This window comes from Homarus americanus, unplaced genomic scaffold, assembly GCF_018991925.1.
Source record: "Homarus americanus isolate GMGI-L3 unplaced genomic scaffold, GMGI_Hamer_2.0 scaffold40343, whole genome shotgun sequence".
NCBI lineage: Eukaryota > Metazoa > Arthropoda > Malacostraca > Decapoda > Nephropidae > Homarus > Homarus americanus.
Genome location: NW_024729812.1, coordinates 180,001 through 196,522, shown reverse-complemented (window position 1 = coordinate 196,522; position 16,522 = coordinate 180,001). Strand labels below are relative to the sequence as shown.

Below are 16,522 nucleotides of genomic sequence, written 5' to 3'. Positions count from 1 at the left end.
ACTTCCTCACTCAATTAATTCCACATATGTAATTCCTTCCTCCCCCAATTATTATCCCCATTTTCGTCCGGGTTATGTCCTCACTCCTAATTAATTTCCCAATTTATATTTTTTCCCCTTTACCCAATTACCAACTCTTACATGGGACTTTTTTTGGGGGGTACATAATTTCTATGATTTTTTATTTTTTTTCCCATTACCCAATTTATATCACCCATTTATAGTCAACCTGGATATCTCACCTATTTCAAAAATATATTATAAAAACTGGGTATTTCTTTCCACATTATAGCTAAGTAAAATACTACTATTTCACATATACATTAAAAAAAATTGGGTAAATTTTAAGATCTGGAAATAAATTGGGTACATTCTTCCCCAATTTTCAAGTCAGGTAAAAAAAAAATCGAAAATTGGGTATAATCTCCCCTATTTTATTTATATATTATTTTTATATTTGGACGTGTTGAGGTCGAGGGAGAATTTTTGTTGTTGTGATATATAAGGTGGAGTGGACCTGTAGGTGGAGTAAGGTGGAGTGGACCTGTAGGTGGAGTAAGGTGGAGTGGACCTGTAGGTGGAGTAAGGTGGAGTGGACCTGTGGTGGAGTAAGGTGGAGGACCTGTGGTGGAGTAAGGTGAGGGACCTGTGGTGGAGTAAGGTGAGGTGGACCTGTGGGTGGAGTAAGGTGGAGGACCTGTAGGGTGGAGTAAGGTGGAGTGGACCTGTAGGTGGAGAGGCTATCTGAATGTGTGTTAATTCTCCACTCACCTGTAACTTTCTACTAATTGGCTTCACCTACCTGATTTTAAGCCGACAGAGAGAGAGAGAGAGAGAGAGAGAGAGAGAGAGAGAGAGAGAGAGAGAGAGAGAGAAAGAGAGAGAGAGAGAGAAAGAGAGAGAGAGAGAGAGAGAGTTATGGAAGGGAAGGAAAGAAAGAAAAGAGAGGAAGAGGAAAATAGAGAGAGAGAGAGAGAGAGAGGGGGGGGGGGTTAAGTCATTCAGGGTTGTCAATGCCGGGTGAAGTAATTTTTTTTTCCTCCGTGTTTGTATAGTTGTTCAATCAATACAGTATAGGCAATATAATGTTAGATGAAATGTTTAGTCCATCCAGGGTAACAAATGACCGAGAAAACATCGATGAAATATTGTGGAAAATGTTAAATAGTAAATGTTTAGACTAGTCAGTGTAGCCAATGCCGGTGTCAGGGTTCGGGATAGCTCTGTGTCAGGTTATCGTGTTATCTCTGCCTGGGATATCCAAGAACCTTGTTTGTGGCTCAATTTGGCAACACTGATTCACTTAACAGACCCCCCTGGCCCTGTGTGGTGTTAATCTCTTTCTCTGTCTGTCTATGTCTCTAGTTATCTCTGTCTCTCTCTCTCTCCCTTTCCCTATCCCTGTCTGTCTGTCTGAGTGTCTCCTCCCTTCTCTCTCTATTTACCTCATTCTCTGTCTCTGTCTCTCTGTCTCCCTCTCCCCTTTTATACACAACCCGTCAACATCAGTTAAATTATAATAAACAATCATTCAGTAGTAGTCGAGGCAACACGAGGTAACAGATAAGGAGAGATGATAAAGATGGGGAGTGGAAGAATGAGAGATTGGGGGGACAAGAGTGTATCAGATTATGCATGCCAGATGGAAGGATATTAGAGGAATGAATGAGAATGTGTCTAGTTCCTTTGTATAAGTGGAAAATTGTGGAATGGACCGTCAGAAAGCAGCGGTGTGCGTAGATGAGTGGATAGCATAGAGTCAAGTGGTTGTAAATGAAAGGATATGTTTTTTGATGGGTGGTAATGTAGTTTTATGTGAAGTGACAGATATAAACCAGAGTGATATTTTGGATCTTGTTGTGGAAGGGGAGTACCAGAGGGGAAGATAGAATATGAATAACGTTGAATGAAATGAAAATATAAGATAACATGTATTAACTCTTGTTCCCGGCCTCAATATATATATTTTTTTTATACTATAATGTATTTTATTTAATATTATTTGGAATTTATTTAGAAATTTATTTGATGTATTAAAGAAAAAATAATTATATCTACACAGGCTCGTCTTGGGTCTTTGGAGGTGGAGTCTATCTCTCGGGCGGACGCTGGCAACTATACCTGCCGCGTTGACTTTATGACATCACAAACTATGATGTCATTGTTGCATCTCACTGTTCATGGTAGGTGATATTCTCTCTCTGTCTCTCTCTCTCTCTCTCTCTCTCTCTCTCTCTCTCTCTCTCTCTCTAAAATATCACGAACTCAACAAATCAACTTTCCTGACTATAAGAATATATGTCAACAAAACAACCATTAATTTTCTAATTATTTCTTAACGATATTTATAATAAAAAGAAAATCCATAACCATAGCATTTATTTCTCACGTCACAGAAGACATCCACAGCCTGCAAGTGTTCGACGCCTACGAGAACACGGTAGGGGAAGTCGCTGGGCCGTACAAGCTTTCTTCTAGGGTAATGCTGTCCTGCCGAGCGTATGGTGGTGAGTCAAATACCCATAAATATCTCAATTACTAATATTATTTTTAATCTAATGTATATCTTATCTTATTAGTAAGGTTATTTTTAATTTATGTATATTTATCTGTAGTTTTTTTTATAAGTTATCGTATTTTGTGGGGAGGGACTTGGGGGGGGGGGGAGGGGGGGGTGTTTTAACGGCGTCAGAGGGAGAGTGTTTGTTTTTCCTATTACAGCTTAATGCATCTGACGACCAGTTCTTGTTAATCCTTGCTTAAAAATATATCTCTAGTTGACGTTCTTACCAAAGTATCGTATATTTTTTTCTTCTTTCATTTCACATTTGTTTCTTTAGTCAGTGTAACGAGGGTAGGATTCTTGCTGTCACGATCTGTCTGTCTGTCTTTCTGTCTGTCTGTCTTTCTGTCTGTCTGTCTGTCCATCTGTCTTTCTGTCTGTCTGCCTATGTGTTTGTAAGCGCCTGAAATTCTATCCATCTCTGTCTGTCTGTCTGTGTATCCATCATGTATCATATCTGTCAATCAGAATGTGTCTCTAACAGGTCATCTGATCATTTGTATATTTGAAATTCTGCCTGTCTGTTTGCTTGCCTCTCTGTCTATTTAATTGTCTATCTCGCTGTATATCTGATTGTTTGCCTGTTTGTGTATCTGTATGCCTGTCTCTCCGTCTATCTGCCTGCCTGCCTGTTCCTTCCGTTCACTTCCTGCCTGCCTGCTGCCTGTCTCCGTCTATCTGCCTGCCTGCCTGTCTTCCGTCTATCTGCCTGCCTGCCTGTCTCTCCGTCTATCTGCCTGCCTGCCTGTCTATCTGTTTGTCCATCGGCATCTGAACTCGTGTCTGTATATCTATCTGAATCTAGAAAACTGTTTATTTATGTCTGTCTTTCTGTCTGTCTGTCTATCTGTATGTCTGTCTGTCTGCATGTCTGTCTGTCTGTCTGCTACGTCGATATCTCATATGGTAATTTTTTCAATTGTTTTCTACTCTCGTCTCTAAGAACAATAGGTCAGAGGTCACGGCTCTCTCTCTCTCTCTCTCTCTCTCTCTCTCTGCCTGACTACTTTCCCTTTCATTTAATTGAATTTCAAATTATTTTTAATCCTTTGAGGACAAAAGAATTAAATCGTCGTCCGCAGAATGATGAACCATTGTCATCAAAGGGTTAAAAAAAATATCGTTAAAGGGTTAAACCATCATCCTCAAGGGGTTAGGTTAGGTTAGGTTAGGTTAGGTTAGGTTAGGTTAGGTTAGGTTAGGTTAGGTTAGGTTAGGTTAGTTTAGATTAAGTTAGGTTAGGTTAGGTTAGGTTAAGTTAGGTTAGGGACAAGTTAAGTTTGCGAAGATGAATTAAGTTCAGTGTTTGAATCTGGCATCAAGGTTTGAGTCCCTCTCTCTGTATGCGTTAGAGTTAATTAAATGACCAAGTGTTTTATCTTGGCGCGTCACTTTACTGAACTAAAGTTTTCTGTCTTTGTAGTTATGAAAAAAAATATAGAAGAAATATTACTTTTCGGTTGTTTTCTCTCTCTATTGTATCTCTCCTTTCCGCCTTCTCTGCCTCCCCCCTCCGTCTCTCCTTCCTTCCCTTCCTTCTTCTCTCCCTATATCTTTCTCTCTCTCCTTCCCCTGATCCTTCTATCTTCCTTCCTTCCTTCTCTCCCACATTATCTTCCATTTTTCTATCACTCCTTCCCTCCCTATCTCCTTCCATCCCCCCTTCCTTTAATCGCTTCTTCCTCTCCTTCCCTCCTCCCTCCTCGCTAACCCTATTTCTCTCCCCTTTCTTCCTCATCTTCCCTTCAGCCCTCCTTCATTCCATCCTTTCTTCTCTCTCCTTTCCTTCTTCTGTCCCTCCTTTCTCTCATTCTCTCCTCTATGCCTCCTTCCTTCTCATCCTGCCCCCCTTCCTTCCCTCCCTCTTCCTCCCCTCCTTCCCTCCCTCCCTCCCTCCCTTCCTTACTTATTTACCCCCGCATTACTGGTACTCTATATAATGTCACAACTGAGTGTAAAAGTTTGTCTGTATATATATTACTGTCATTTTGAGAAAGTTTACGAAACTTTCGCTTGACTTGGAGTTCCTGAGATTTTCACATTTTCTCGATGGAGAGAGAGAGAGAAAGAGAGAGAGAGAAAGAGAGAGAGAGAAAGAGAGAGAGAGAGAGAGAGAGAGAGAGAGAGAGAGAGAGAGAGAGAGAGAGAACACCAGCTGCAGGGTCCAGGTCTTCCCAGCTGGTACATCTCCAGCATACTGATACGTGGTCATAACATAAGCAACCTTCCCGCCTCTGTATCTTCACGTATCTTCACGTATCTTTCTGTATTTTGATGTATTTTTATAATTTTATGTATCTATGTATTTTATGTATCTTGAAGTTTTTATATGTACATTTGTGCATATTTATGTATTTTCATGTATCTTTGTATCTTTTAATATGTCTTTAAGCCTCCTTCTCACCCCTCCTCCCTCACCCTCTTCTCCTTCTCCCCTTCAAGTGCTGCCCTTCTCCCCCTCCCCCTCTGCCTTTTCCCCCCCTTCTGTTCCCTCTCCTCGTCCTCCTACCTTCCTCTCCCCCTCCTCCCCCCTCCCTTTCCCTTCCTCTTCTTCCCTCCTACCCCTCCTTCTCTGCTCCTCCCCTTCTTCCTTTTCCTTCTTCCTCCCCTCCTGCCTCCCCCCTTCCCACTTTACCCTCCTTCTCTGTCACCCTCCCATCTTCCTATTTTCCATCCTCTCCCTCTCCTTTCTCCTCCCTTCTACCTTCCTTCCTCTCTTTCTCTGCCACCTTTCTCCCCCCATTTGCCTCCTCTCCCTCTCCTTTCCCTCCCCTTCTCCCTTCCTTCCTGCTCGCTGCCCTCGTTCCCGTTCTCCCTCACAACTGCTGCTGGCCCCTCCTCCTCTTCCCCCCCTCCCGTTTAACCCTCTCCCCTCAACTGCTCCCCCTCCTCCTCTTCCCCCTCCCGTTTAACCCTCTCCCCTCCAACTGCTCCCCCCCTCCTCCCTCTTCCCCTCCCGTTTAACCCTCTCCCCTCAACTGCTGCCCCTCCTCCTCTTCCCCCCTCCCGTTAACCCTCTCCCCTCAACTGCTGCCCCCCTCCTCTTCCCCTCCCCGTTTAACCCTCTCCCTTCAACTGCTGCCCCTCCTCCCCTTCCCCTCCCGTTTAACCCTCCCCTCAACTGCTGCCCCCTCCTCCTCTTCCCCCTCCGTTTTAACCCTCTCCCCTCAACTGCTCCTCCTCCTCCTCTTTCCCCTCCCGTTTAACCCTCTCCTCCAACTGCTCCCCCTCCTCCTCTTCCCCCTCCCGTTTAACCCTCTCCCTCTAACTGCCCCCCCTCCTCCTCTTCCCCCTCCAACTGCTGCCCCTCCTCCTCTTCCCCTCCCGTTAACCCTCTCCCTCAACTGCTGCCCCTCCTCCTCTTCCCCTCCGTTTAACCCTCTCCCCTCAACTGCTGCCCCTCTCCTCTTCCCCTCCCGTTTGACCCTCTCCCCTCTAACTGCCCCCCCTCCTCCTCTTCCCCTCAACTGCTGCCCCCCTCCTCCTCTTCCCCCTCCCGTTTAACCCTCTCCCCTCAACTGCTGCCCCCCTCCTCCTCTTCCCCCTCGCGTTTAACCCTCTCCCCTCAACTGCTGCCCCCTCCTCCTCTTCCCCCTCCCGTTTGACCCTCTCCTCCAACTGCTGCCCCCTCCTCCTCTTCCCCCTCCCGTTTAACCCTCTCCCCTCCAACTGCTGCCCCCCCTCCTATTCCCCTCCCGTTTAACCCTCTCCCTCCCTTCTCCCTCTCTCTTCCCCCCTCCAACTGCTCCCCCTCCTCCTATTCCCCTCCGTTTAACCCTCTCTCTCTAACTGCCCCCCCTCTCTTCCCTCCCCTACAAAATTAAATAAACTAGTTCAAAGATATATCCGTGACTCCGTTTTCTGTGAGAAGGTGTCTGGAGTTAGCGTTTTCCTTTACTTTTTTCAAGCAGTAACTAAAGGGTTTAAAGATATTAACCCGTACCATCCTCCTCAAGCCTTCCCTCCCCTAGCCCTTCTCCTCCCTTTCCTCCCCTTCCCTCCCTCCTCTCCCTCCCTTCCCCTCTCCTCTTCTCCCTCCCCCAGCGAGAGGTAATATTAACGACGTGTATAATGAGATGGAAATCCAGACTTTTTTGTTGGTAAAGACAGACAGACAGACAGACAGACAGACAGATTAATAGAGAGAGAGGAGGGGACAGAGACTGACACATAGATATAAGGACAGAGAGACTGATAGAAAGAGAGAGAGAGAGAGACAGACATGCAAAGACAGAGAGAATGAGGCAGACAGAGGGACGGAGAGAAAAGAGAGAGAAACATTCAGATAGTAAAATAGACAGATAGACAGACAGACAGAATAATAGAGAGAGAGGAGAGAAGAGAAGGAGAGAGAGAGTGAGTGTGTGTGTGTGTGGGGGAGGAGTGTGTGTGTGTGTATTATTTCCTTTTCTTCTTCTTTTTGGCGCCTTTTCTTGTCTTCTCTTCCTCCTCTTGCTACTTCTACACCTTCCTTTCCTACATCTACATATTTTTTTCCTCATTTTCCTCGTCCTACTCCTCTTCCTGCTCCTCTTCTTCTTTCTCCTCCTCTTTGCTTCTCTTCCTTCTCTTCTTTCTCCTCCTCTTCCTGCTCCTCTTCCTTCTCTTCATTCTACTCCTCTTCCTGCTCCTCTTCCTGCTCTTCTTTCTCCTCCTTTTCTTACTCCTCTTCCTGCTTCTTTTCCTGCTCCTCTTCCTACTCCTCTTTCTGCTCGTTTTCCTATTCTTCTTCCTACTTCTCCTTCCTGCTCCTCTTCCTGCTCCTCTTCCTGCTCCTCTTCCTTCTCTTCTTCCTACTCCCTCTTCCTGTCTTATCTCTTCTCTCCTCTTCCCTACTCCTCCTCTTCCTGTTCCTCTAGTTTGTACCTCAATGACCAACACATCCTAGGGAAAATTGCCTTCTGAAAATTTTCTATTACGAGTGAAATCGTTGAACATAAAACCAGGAATGACTTTACCCCAAAGAGATTACCCTCGGTCTTAAAACGCTCTCGCCTTAACTCAATCATTTAAAGACACTTAAATTTTAGGATATCACGTCATAAAATACACATGATGAGAAGGAGGGTTTTTCTGATTATTTAAGGTAGATATACTTAAATTTAAGACCAGTGTTGTTAAGTAATTGAGGAAGGGTAGTTTGAAGGTGATTATGCATAAATTTGGGGCCCATGCCGTGAAAGCCCATGAAAAGGGTAGTGTCTTATCTTGTTTCTTCCATTATTTAAGGTAACGACACCTTTACTTTTAGGATAACGGGTCGTAAAGTGACTATAAACATCATTTCTGTGATTGTTTAAATTCTAGATGCTGAAATTTAGGACTGGATATCTTAATTGTTCTTAATAAATATCACTTCCTTACTTACTTAAATATATCTTAAACATTAATCCACAAATCTCCATTTAAAATTTTTACTTCAAATTTCAAATTCCATTCACCAAAAAAACATTATATTCCAATATTCCTAAAACGTCAGTCACAAACAAAAGAAGCTTTTCAATACCACTAAAATTTAAAACTAAAAACAGTATTTTTTCAACAATACTCAAACTTAAATTACAACACTCAATCAGTACCATTAAAATTTAATTCACCAAAAAACACACTTTCCATGGATGGTTCTACATCATCATTACTCTCTCTCTCCACCTCAGGCTACCCGCTACCTGTAGTCAACTGGCTCTCAGGCGAGGAGTTACTTGGCTCCTCTCTTACTCAGCCCTCCAGCACCGCCACACACCGAACTCGCGGGCGTGGTGGAAACCCGCCCATGACGGTGGTGAGCGTGATGCTGCACCTGCCGAGCCTCAACAGGGAGAACAACGGGCAGGAGGTGACCTGTGTGGCCACCAACACCAACCTGACCCAGGGCAAGTCACTCACCATCAAGCTGGACATGTACTGTAAGTAACTCTCTCTCTCTCTCTCTCTCTCTCTCTCTCTCTCTCTCTCTCTCTCTCTCTGTACCGCGAGTAATAAAGTTTATGGTTTTGGACCCTCTGTTTTACTATGTTCACAATTTATATATATATATATATATATATATATATATATATATATATATATATATATATATATATATATATATATATATATATATAACACTCTAATATTACACTGTTATAAAACCAGGATGACTACAGCTTGCGGCAACAACTAACATTTCACTTAGGATTGTGTTGGTCGTTGCTGGCTCAATATAATTCCCAGGACGGGACGACGGCAATGAAAGTAGTTTTCTCACATCCTGGGTACAACGCCGGTGTTGGTACACAATATTACTCCTCCTCACTTAACTTAGTATCTTTTTTAATAAACCTTCACTTAATTGTACTTATACGAGTAACACCAGAGGTAATATATATATATATATATATATATATATATATATATATATATATATATATATATATATATATATATATATATATAATATATAAACATATATGACTATACACCTGAGAGGCTCAGCAATAAGGGTATATATGAGACGTAGAGGGCGAGGAGCGGCACAGTATAATGTACACATACACACAATATTTTAATAACAAACAAACTGAAAAACTTAACAGCCACATGTTCCTTAACTTTTGCCTCACTGTCGCGGTACATGGGATACAATATGTACTGACATGACATATACTGGGACGAAATATATATGTTGTTATAGTTCCTACCAGGCCCTCACCCTACAGGGCCCCCACCTCCCAGGCCCTCACCCTCAGGCCCTCACCCCACCAGACCCTCACCCTACCAGGCCCCTCACCCCTACCAGGCCCTCACCCTACCAGGCCCCACCCTACCAGGCCCTCACCACCAGGCCCCACCCTACCAGGCCTCACTCCAGGTCATCACCCTACCAGGCCCTCACCCCTCACCAGGCCCTCACCCTACCAGGCCCCTACCCTACAGGCCTACCCCTACCAGACCCTCACCCTACCAGGCCTCACTGCAGGCCCTCACCCTACAGGCCCTCACCCTACCAGGCCCCTACCCTACCAGGCCCTCACCCCACCAGACCCTCACCCCTACCAGGCCCTCACCACCCTACAGGCCCTCACCCTACCAGGCCCCCACCCTCCAGGCCCTCACCCTACCAGGCCCTCACCCACCAGGCCCCACCATACAAGGCCCCAACTCACCTGGCACCTCACCCAACAAGCCCCACCCTGACCAGCCCCACCCAGGCGCCCACCCCACCAGGCCCCCACCCTTCCAGGCTCCACCCTACCAGGCCCCCACCCTACCAGGCCCTCACCCCACCAGGCCCCCCACCCTACCAGGCCCCACCCTACCAGGCCCCACCATACCAGGGCCCTCACCCCACCAGGCCCCCACCCTACCAAGCCCTCACCCTACCAGGCCCCCACCCCTACCAGTCCCTCACCCTATCAGGCGCCCACCCTCACCAGGCACCACCCCATCAGGCACCCACCCTACCAGGCCCACACCCCTACCAGGCCCTCACTCTACCTGGCCCTCACTACAGGCCCTCACCCCACCAGTCCCCCACCCTACCAGGCCCTCACTCTACTCCTGGCACTCACCTATCAGGCGCCCACCCTACCAGGCCCCCCCACCCTACCAGCCCAACCCTCCAGGCCCCCACCCCAACAGGCCCCCACCCTACCAGGCCCTCACCCCTACCAGGCCCCCACCCCACCAGGCTCCACCCTACCAGGCCCTCACCCCTATCAGGCGCCCACCCCACCAGGCCCCACCACACAGGCCCCACCCCACCAGGCCCCACCCTACCAGGCCCCACCCCACTCCAGGCCCACCCCACCAGGTCCCTCACCCACAAGGCCCCCACCTTACCAGGCCCCCACTCCACAGGCCCCCACACTCCCCTGGCCTTCACCCTACCAGGCCCACACCCCACCAGGTCCCTCACCCCACCAGGCCCTCACCCCACCAGGCCCCCATCCCACCAGGCCCTCACCCTATCAGGCCCCACCCTACCAGGCCCCCACCCTACGGGCCCCCACCCCTACCAGGCTCTCACCCTACCAGCCCTCACCCCTGTCAGGCCCCCACCCTACCAGGCCCCACCCCATCAGCGGCCCCACCCCACCAGGCCTCACACCCTATCAGGCGCCCACCCTACCTGGCACTCACCCCACCAGGCGCTCACCCCACCAGGCTCTCACCTACCAGGCCCTCACCCCACCAGTCCCCATCCCACCAGGCCTCACCTCACCAGGCCCCACCCTACCAGGCCCCACCCTACCATTCTCCCCAGCCTACCAAGGCCCCCCATCCCACCAGGCTCTCACATCAGGCTCCATCCCACCAGGCCCCACCCTATCAGGCTCTCACCCTACCATGCCTCACCCTATCAGGCCCCACCCTACTAGGGCCCCACCCTACAGGTCCTCACCTTACCAGGCCTCACCTTACCAGGTTCCCACCTACCAGGCCTCACCCTGCAAGGCCCCCCACCCAACCAGGCCTGATCGTCCCTGATCTTGTGGTCGTCTCTGGTCTTGTCGATCTGCCTTGTGGTCGTCTCTGATCTTGTGGTCGCCGCTGGTCTTGTGGTTGTCTCGGTCTTGTGGTCGCCGCTGGTCTTGTGGTCGTCTTTGAGCTTGTGGTCGTATCTGGTCTTGTGGTCGTCTCTGGTCTTGTGGTCGTCTTTGAGCTTGTGGTCGTCTTTGATCTTGTGGTTGTATCTGGTCTTGTGGTCGCCGCTGGTCTTGTGGTCGTCGCTGGTCTTGTGGTCGTCTCTGCCTTGTGGTCGTCTCTGATCTTGTGGTTGTCTCTGGTCTTGTGGTCGCCGCTGGTCTTGTGGTCGTCTCTGGTCTTGTGGACGTCCTTGATCTTGTGGACGTCCTTGGTCTTGTGGTCGTCTCTGGTCAATAGTCCATAACGGTGATCAAACAATGGCTCTTTGTGACACAGGAGGGGAGGAACCTACATTCACTGCCGCTATTATGAGTTTGAAGGTGAGGTCTCTGACCGTTCACTAAGTCAGCCAGGAGCACGCGAACCTCATGACAACAACAACCACGAGTTTACATTATTTTTAGCGAGTTAGTTGGTGTAATATGCAAAGGACTTTGAGTACTCGTATGTTGCTTAATTTCACTCATCTTGCGAGTGATGTTAAAGAAAATCGAACTAAGAGGTAAAGATGAATTCTCAAAAATTCGTATGTCAATTTTTTGCCTTCAAGGAGAGATGTTAAGACGCATCTAACTGGCTCATTTAAGATAAGACACAAGGATGGCTTTATAAAGGTTCATACGTTATTTCTTTTCCCTTCAAGAAAAGATGTGAGATCACATCATAAGGCTCAATTGAATCTTATAAGGCAAAGAAAGACTCTGAAAGGTGGTGCGTTCATTAATATTCCTCTCCCTCAGATGAGACTGTAAAAACCACCTCGTCCATACCAACTACGAGGCATAGATGAATTTTCATAAGGTAGCAAGTTAATTCTCACTCTCCCCATTCCTCCCTCCCCCTCTCCACCCACCCCCCACCCCCCCCTTCCCTATCCCCCTTTGCTCAGAATGTGGGAACGCATCTTGTTGCCCTACTTAAAGAAACTACACAAAGATGGTGGCCAAAATAGCGTCGTAATTGCAGTGAGGTTCTACCGTAGCTTTTAAGGTCCAGGATCGTGTTGTGTTTTCTTAAGAGATTCGTTCCTCCGACAGTCACCTTTGAGGAACAACACTGAGAACTTCTAAGACTGGGTTTAAAGACAATATGTCAAAGCATTTCACAGATATTGCACGAGGAGGTAGGAAGACTTTGACACTGTGCTTCTTCACCTAACACTGTCTTTGTTTTCCTGATACTGTCCTTGTTTTCCTGATACTGTCTTTGTTTTCCTGATACTGTCCTTGTTTTCCTGACACCCCCTATTAACCTGACAGTGCCCTTGTTATCCTGACACTGTCCTTGTTCCCCTGACACTGTCCTTATTCTCCTGACACTGACATTCTTCTCCTGACACTGTCCTTGCTATCCTGACACTTTCCTTGTTTTCTCCAGACTCTGTCCTTGTTCTCCTGACACTGTCCTTACTATCCCGACACTACCCGTATTCTCCTGACACTTCCCTTTGTTATCCTGACAGAGTCCTTACTCTCCTGACACTTTTTGTTTTCCTGACACTGTCCTTGTTATCCAGACTCTGTCCTTGTTCTCCTGACACTGTCCTTGTTCTCCTGACACTGTCCTTACTATCCCGACACTTTCCTTATTCTCCTGACACTTCCTTGTTATCCTGACAGTGTCCTTGTTATTCTGACAGTGTCATTGTTCTCCTGACACTGTCCTTGCTATCCTGACAGAGTCCTTATTCTCCTGACACTTCCCTTGTTTTCCTGACACTGTCCTTGTTCTCCTGACACTGTCCTTGTTCTCCTGACACTGTCCTTACTATCCCGACACTTTCCTTATTCTCCTGACACTTCCTTGTTATTCTGACAGTGTCATTGTTCTCCTGACACTGTCCTTGCTATCCTGACAATCTCCTTATTCTCCTGACACTTCCCTTGTTATCCTGACAGAGTCCTTATTCTTCTGACACTGCCCTTGTTCTCCCTGACAGTGCCGCCGTTGGAGGTTAGTGTGGAAGGTGTGGAGAAGCCACTGAGGGCGGAGGTGGAGGCCGGGCTGTTGTGTCGGGCCGCTGGTTCGAGACCGCCCGCTGCTCTCACCTGGAACATTACCCAGTCTACTGCCCTCACCCCCCTCCCAGCACAGGTGAGTTTCTCTCTGTCTGTCTTTCTGTCTGTCTGTCTGCCTGTGTGTCTGTGTGTATGTATGTATGTCTGTCTGTCTGTCTGTCTGTCTGTGTGTATGTATGTCTGTCTGTCTGTCTGTCTGTATGTAGGTATGTATGTCTGTCTGTCTGTCTGTGTGTATGTATGTATGTCTGTCTGTCTGTCTGTGTGTGTATGTATGTCTGTCTGTCTGTGTGTATGTATGTATGTCTGTCTGTGTCTGTCTGTGTGTGTAGGTATGTATGTCTGTCTGTCTGTCTGTATTGTATGTATGTATGTCTGTCTGTCTGTCTGTAATAATAATAATAATAATAATAATAATTAACGGTTTATTGAAAGAGCTTGGCAGCCAGAAGGCTGAAAATATACAGTTACATATTTGGGAATGGGTTACGAATTACAAATAATATACAAGTAACACAAATAAGACATATAATAACTAGATGGGGCAAAGCTCAAACTACAGTTCATTTCAACATAGTGACAGTGTAAGGAGCAGTGTTTACTGGGAGTGAATACACTGATTTATTACAAGTTATTGATAATCTTTACAATGGTTGGGACTGGGCTGTTCTTATAGCGATCAGTTCGTGCACGTATGGGCTGGATGCGGTTGTGGTGTCGAACAGCAATTCTCGGACAAGGGATCTCAGGTGGTAGTAGGAGCCGGTGTCGGGGATGGTGTAGAAGCTTCTTACCAAATTTGCAGATGAGGTCGTGGTGATGGTCAGTGAGAGTCGAAAGGGTCAGTGTGTTGAGCGCTTCTTGATATGTGGAGTAGGAAGGGGGGAGAATAATCTTGCATGCCCTCTTTTGCACTTTTTCTAGGTGTTTACGTTGTGTGTGGCATTTAGGGAGGAAGACCAGGTGGGGGAGGCATAGGTGAGAGCTTGGGAAGTATGAATGTTGTGTAAACACTGAGGGGCTCGTGTGCAGGAACTCCGAGGGACTTGAGTCGGCGGAGGAGGTGGAGACGGAAACTGGAGGATTTGACAACTTCACTGACGTGTGGTTTCCAATTTAGTTTGTTGTATGGTGGCATACGAGGGCTTCGGATCTACAACCTGGGTGTGTTCGGACCTATAGAGTAATGGAAGGAGGTGGGGACAATGTCGGAGGGAGGAAGGTTGATGTGCATAACCATGGTCTTGGTATGGTTGGTGGTGACATGGTTGTTGGTGGCAGCCCAGGTTTGAAGACTGTTCAATAAATCCTGAAGGGCGGTATAGTTGGGAGTAGAATTGTTGACGCTGATCCCAATGGTGGAGTCGTCGACATATTTCCAGCGAGCGGGGGTTTCTCTTAGGGCATCATTGATGAGCATAAGGAAGCAGAGTGGACCCATCTTGGTGCCTTGGGGGACGCCACAGGTGAGTGACTGAAAGGTGGAGACAGCCCCTCGGAAGCGTACAGCTTGGCGTCAGTCACTGAGGAAGTCTGTAAGCCATGTAACTATGTCTGTCTGTCTGTCTGTGTGTATGTATGTATATGTCTGTCTGTCTGTCTGTGTGTATGTATGTATGTCTGTCTGTCTATGTGTATGTATGTATGTCTGTCTGTCTGGCTGTCTGTGTGTATATATGTCTGTCTGTCTGTCTGTGTGTATGTATTGTTACGAGTTGGGGATTTAGAATATAGTTAAACGTCTACCCAGATCCCAACAGGTAATAACAACAAAATACAAAGACAATCGGACTATAAAAGGGTAGACAAAGGATGAGAGTTTTTGTTGTGTATAATAAAGTACCATAAATTCCTTAACAAAATATTCAGCTTCCTATAATTTACCCTTAACCAAACTTAACCTAAACATTAACAGTATATACATATTAATACAACATACAATAATTTGAAGCAAGTGGACGTGGGGGAGGCAATACAAGATTACAAATACTTAAGTGCGGAGCTGAGATGGCTGACGAGCAAGGCTGAGTATTGTAGAAGACGGTAGGTAGTCACTGTGCCGTAGGTTTCCAGGATAGGTGATCCTGTGGTCACTTCCCAGAGCCAAGTGCTCTCTCCTCGAATTGGAGCTGACAAAGAAGACTTTGAGGAGGTGACGCAACAACCAGGATATGGAGAAGGGAAACCTCGGAGTGGTAACTAAGACGAGTCATACTCGTGTCTCGTCTCTAGATGGCGTTGCTCGTGGTGCTGGGTAGGTAGGTCAGGACAATAGATGGCGTGGTTCGTAGTGCTGGATAGGTAGATCATGACAATTGGTGGCTGGGTTCGTAACAGTATGTATGTCTGTCTGTCTGTCTGTCTGTGTGTATGTATGTATGTCTGTCTGTCTGTCTGCTTGTCTGTCCCTTCATGTTCCTCTCTCTCTCACTCTCACTGTCTCTACCCTCATGTTCCTCCTTAACTTTCTCTCTCCCCTCACGCCCTTCTCTCTCTCTCTCTCTCTCTCTCTCTCTCTCTCTCTCTCTCACCCGTCTCTCATTTTTCCCACCACCACAGACCTCGCTGGACCGCAACACGACTGTCATGAGAGGTCGACTTCTTCCCTCGTCACAAGACCACGGACAGACACTTACCTGTGTGGCCACCAACCAGCAGGTGCCAGAGTACTTCCTCGTCGCCTCCCACACACTTAACGTCCTCTGTAAGTACCATAAAGTGTCCCCTGTCCTCCAGATGTCTTGATAAGTAAATGTGTCTTTTTTTTTCTAAGTGTTTTTATGGGTTCTTTGTGTCTGTGAAGTAACGTTCCTGGTGGGGATTTTATTTTTATAAGTATATCTACGTGTTGTTAAGTTGCCTCAGGTCTGTTAAGTATCCTAGATTATATATAAGTATTCCTATGTCTTCTTAAGTGTTATAGAGTCTTATAAATCCACCATATTCTTTTTTATTATTTTGTAAGTAAGTTTTTATAATTACACCTCTACGAGTTTTAAGTAATTTCCCAGTTTTTTTTTATAAGTATTAATATCCTTATGAGTAGATGTAAGTATTTATTAAGTGGGGTATTATAAGTTATTTGTAAGTTAACCAGAAGAAAAAAGAGATAGATAGAGATAGGAGGAGAGAGAGGGAAAAGAGAAAGAGATAGATAGAGATAGGAGGAGAGAGAGAGGGAAAAGAGAAAGAGATAGATAGAGATAGGAGGAGAGAGAGGGAAAAGAGAAAGAGATAGATAGAGATAGGAGGAGAGAGAGGGAAAAGAGAAAGAGATAGATAGAGATAGGAGGAGAGAGAGGGAAAAGAGATA

General features: G+C 46.6%; 1 protein-coding gene across 1 annotated transcript in view; it reads left to right on the top strand.

Annotated features, from left to right (window-relative positions):
- Nucleotides 1-16,522, top strand: part of LOC121866831 — a 95,789-nt gene that overhangs the window by 42,413 nt on the left and 36,854 nt on the right. Inside the window, exons 4-8 of the mRNA XM_042366569.1 lie at nt 2,063-2,183; nt 2,397-2,507; nt 8,221-8,469; nt 13,131-13,285; nt 15,769-15,913. Coding sequence (XP_042222503.1) covers nt 2,063-2,183; nt 2,397-2,507; nt 8,221-8,469; nt 13,131-13,285; nt 15,769-15,913 — 781 coding nt within the window. The remainder of the gene's footprint in view (nt 1-2,062; nt 2,184-2,396; nt 2,508-8,220; nt 8,470-13,130; nt 13,286-15,768; nt 15,914-16,522) is intronic.